At 40.2% G+C, this 4,329-nt stretch overlaps 1 protein-coding gene across 1 annotated transcript in view; it reads right to left on the reverse strand.

Annotated features, from left to right (window-relative positions):
• Positions 1-4,329, reverse strand: part of KIF18A (kinesin family member 18A) — a 124,822-nt gene that overhangs the window by 70,665 nt on the left and 49,828 nt on the right. The window contains exon 10 of the mRNA XM_019519498.1: positions 1,623-1,787. Within this exon, the coding sequence (XP_019375043.1) occupies positions 1,623-1,787 (165 nt within the window). The remainder of the gene's footprint in view (positions 1-1,622; positions 1,788-4,329) is intronic.

Here is a 4,329-nt window from a genome sequence, read left to right on the forward strand (position 1 = left end):
CCCCACTCCCCCACACCAGAATCTGCTGCTGGCTTCCTCATGTCTGGGGGCAGGGCCCTGCATAGGCTAATTTGCTCTGGGCCCCGCACCCTGCTTGGGTCATCTCTGTAAAGCAGACTCCCACCATAACATTACTGATGCTTCCCTCACCCCACACAAGCTATTATCCAATCTACATGGTAAAAAATCCTATTGGGGGATGGGGGAGGAAATCAAATAGTTTTTCTAGTGAAAGTATTCCAATGCCACTTTCTCAAGCAAACTTGGAAACAGATGAGCCTTTAAGTTTGCTGATTTCTTCAATTGTTGCTTCACTTGTTAAATTTGTTTCTCATCCTTGGATTCAGGAAAGGAACGTGTTTGGATAAATTGTGTTCAAACAGACACTCTATTGAACGTTGCAGATTATTTTTCCTTTTAGTTTTACATGTTTATAGCCTTATTATGGTTTCCTGCAACTTTTTCAAAATTAAATCCTTTACTCAGTCTTCATTTCTTGATCCTAATTGCATATTGGCCTTTGGGCTTCTGTTGCAATTCCCATCAAAAAGCCTTCCCCACCAAGTTACCTATGAAAATGCCCACATACTTCTCACTCTCCATTAGATCGGTCTCATGCCTGCACAGCTATTATCTTTTGTGGGAACATCAACCCATTGACAAAGAGGGCAAATCTATTAAGCTAACACCTCCTTCACAGCTCCATGTTTACTTCCAAAATCAGAAGGTCCTTGCCTAACCTTTTACCTTCAGCAGGGAAGATAAACAAGACTGACATCCGTATCCCTAACTCCTTTAATCTCCTGTTCAGAGCCATTAATCTCCTCTGATCTGCTCAGGATTACGCCTGGCAGTATCACTGGTACACACATGGATGAACAGTCCAAATTCCTGTTGAGTGTCAGTAATTTTTGTCATGTTCTAAATTTAGGCTCTTAGGACCCCAGGTCCAAATGGAGTTGCTTTCACCAGCCTAACAGAGGAGTCCCCCCCAGATGTCTTTCCTCCTCTGCTGGTTATGGAATCCTGCCTATCCTTTGGGGTATGCAATTTCTGCCTTTTGACTAATGGGGTTAGCTTCTAATCTCCTTCAGTTGAATACGAAACAGTTTAACCAGTTATAGCTGTACTACAAGGCTTCAAGTCATTTCCTAGCTTCTGTCTGAATGTTTAACTGGTTCTCCATGTTCTGGAGGTCATACAGGGCCTAAAATTTTCCTTGTACTTTAGTTACTCTTGCACCATCATCTGTGATTCTTAAGGTGTGCTGCATCTGCAAGAAGTCTTCATTTTTTGATGCCACACAGGGTTGTTACCTGGGCCTCCAAATCCTCAGAGCTTTTCTGTCAATACGGCCACCAGTTTACACTTAGTACAAGATGAAGTCACCTCCATCCTCCTTAGAGGACAAAAAACATGGCACATTCCCTATAGGCTCAACAGTTCCATCACTTGTGCAACTGAGCCAGTTGACACTAGAGGTACCTTGTCCAGAGCTGAAAAGTTTTACAAAAGGATTATTTATAGGAGTAGCCATAACTAAAGAGAAAGATTGACTGGAACAGACAGATACATTTGTGGTTACAGTGTCTGAAAATGATCTTTCAAAGGAAAATTTTTACCTGTGGGATATGACCATCTTGACTGAGAAGACGCATTTCATTTTCCACACGATGAAGCCAATTGTTATTTTCCTCAAACTGTTTCACCATGTTTTCTTTTTTCTTTTGTACATGCAAACAACGGGTCTTCAGCATTGACAGCCTGTGATCCCGTTTGCAAGTGGCCTGAAATACAACATAATTGAGTAGGAAACTGCCAGTGACATTCACTGACCTCTGTTATATAAATAAGAATTTTGCTGGTTTCCACAACAGGTTAGATAAAAACTGAAACAGTCTTTGATCTATGTCTAAGCATTCAGGGGCCACCTCTGGGACCAGTGGGAGGCACATGCTTCACAACATGCCCCAATGCAGACCACAGTGCTCCAAGCTTTGCCCTGTGTATGTGCACCAGCCTCACCATCAGCTCCCAAGCTATGGGTTCCCCAACTGCACTGCACTGCAGTCCCAGGCTGTGATCTACACCATGATGCACACCTCACTTTCCCCTGGGGCAGGGGCAGGAAGTGGAGCTGGACAAGGGAGAGGTGGGGATGGGACCAGGAAACCCCAGCTGCTGCAGAGAGAACAAGAGGGAGCAGCAGCCAGATGGGAGCCTGGGAACCACAAATTAACCCCTGGGGGGACGGGACATGAGGTGGACATCACTGACGTACATAATATTAGCAAAGCAGCACTCTGTCCAAACGCACTGCTGAAGTCTGGTTTACACGCTCTCTTATTCATATCCTCTCCTGAAGCTTTTTCAATGGGACTTTAAGATACTGACTTGATCCTAAAATTGTTGTATTTATTTTTTTAAACATAACAAAACATTCAAACTATAGACTGGAAAAGTTACAGCATACACATTCTACCTGTAACATCACCAATCTATGAGAAACTTGAATCAAACCAGGAGACAGGAATTTCAATCCTAACTTCTAGCCATGACAATGCAACCCCATTTACAAACTTAAAATAAGACCCAAGAGAAGTAAGAGTCCATCTGAATCTTGGGTCCAATTCCTCCAACACTATTCCTACTCTGGAGATAGGAGAAAGATCCATAGGAGAAAGCAGACATCTGGGCAGAAACAGCAGCTAGAGGAGCGACTGAAAACTGCAATATCTAGCTTAAAAATGTTGGAAAGAATTCCTTCCTACTATGCATTCATGTGAAGTCACTACACTCTGAGCCAGAAAAGGTACACTGATAACTTCAAGTCAGGATAAATGGAACAGATCTTGATGCCAGCTAAAAGCTACAACAGGAAGGACTAGGTAGGCACTAGGCAGGTGCATACAACAAGTCGGTTCAAACAGGCCCCTCCAGTCTTTGGAGGACTGAGTTTTATTTCTGCTATATTCCTGAGACTAGAGGGAAAGAGACCAAATACAACACTGGGAGATATAGCTTAAAAAGTCTGTTGAAGGGATAATGGCAACAGCTGTAAAAACAGCTTTTGACTCTTAAAAGGAGACAATAGTCAAGCAGCAGTAGTAAATAAGGCAAAGGAGATGAAAATTAAAAAAAAAAAAAAGATGGAGAGAGCTATTAGCTATGGGGACAGAAAACAAACTCTTTTCAAGGAGTAATGTGCACAACCCAAGAAAAGAAGCTAGAGCTAGAAGCAATAGTATGCAAGAGGGTCATATCCCAGTATGCGTTTTAGGATTCACTATAAATTGTTAATCTCAGAGAGAGGAAATTAGCTGTGCTAACCTGAAGTCAATCAGAAGGCAAGGTAGTTTTGCAATTTATCTTAAATAAAACATATCTAGAGCACAAGCTTTTATGAACCTGAGCTCACTTCATCAGATACCTTATATTTTGTTAATCTCAGCCATCAGAACACAACCCTTGCAAGAAATTAACATATATTACGTTAAGTACCAAAGGAAGGGTAACCCAAATTTACTTAAGAGTTAATTTTCCATTCACTATTTTCTCAAAAATCTCCTTTCAAATTGAGACTTCCGATATTTGTTTTCAGACCATAGTCAGGTTCTATACCTCCAAAAATGAGGTTTGCCTAGGATTGGCATGGAGGCTGGAGAGGAAAACTTGCATAGTAAATAAACACATATAAACACTCTCTAAGCATTCAATATTAGTAAAATTGGTAAACATTCCTTATTTGTTTTAAGTGAAAAATTTCTTCTAAAAACATTTCTAAGATATTCTGATGATGCGTTAGTACATTTTACAGAAAGAAATCAAGCAGACACCTGAAAGAACATATCTGCAACAATATATTTAAGAACAGAAGCACTGCAGAGCACAAGGGAATGATGAACCATCACTCTGACATCAAACAACTGGAATCCAAATTAAAATCCCATTTGTTCAGCCCAAGCAGCCTCAAAAGGACATTCAATTTAAGTTGCAGTGACTTATTCTTGTTAACAGAATATTGCACTTATCCTAGCTAACCCTAACTGAATTATGACAATAAATTAAACTGCAGTTGTAAAACTACATTTAAGTGCAGCAGCACAAAAGCTTAATGTAAAAACTACATAAGTTTTATAAAAAGTTCTTGTACCAATATGCAAATATCCATTGTAATATATGCTTGAGAAAAAGTGCAAGGATAAAATATTTTACTGTAGTGCTTTAGAGATCCATGCAATTAAAATTGTGACATGAGAGATGCATAGAATAAGTTAGTTACTTAACAGTTACTTAAGTTAGTTGTCACCATTTATGACAAGCAAGAGA

The sequence above is a fragment of the Gavialis gangeticus genome, unplaced genomic scaffold (genome assembly GCF_001723915.1).
Source record: "Gavialis gangeticus isolate Ggan-Ray unplaced genomic scaffold, GavGan_comp1, whole genome shotgun sequence".
NCBI classification, from domain to species: Eukaryota; Metazoa; Chordata; order Crocodylia; family Gavialidae; genus Gavialis; species Gavialis gangeticus.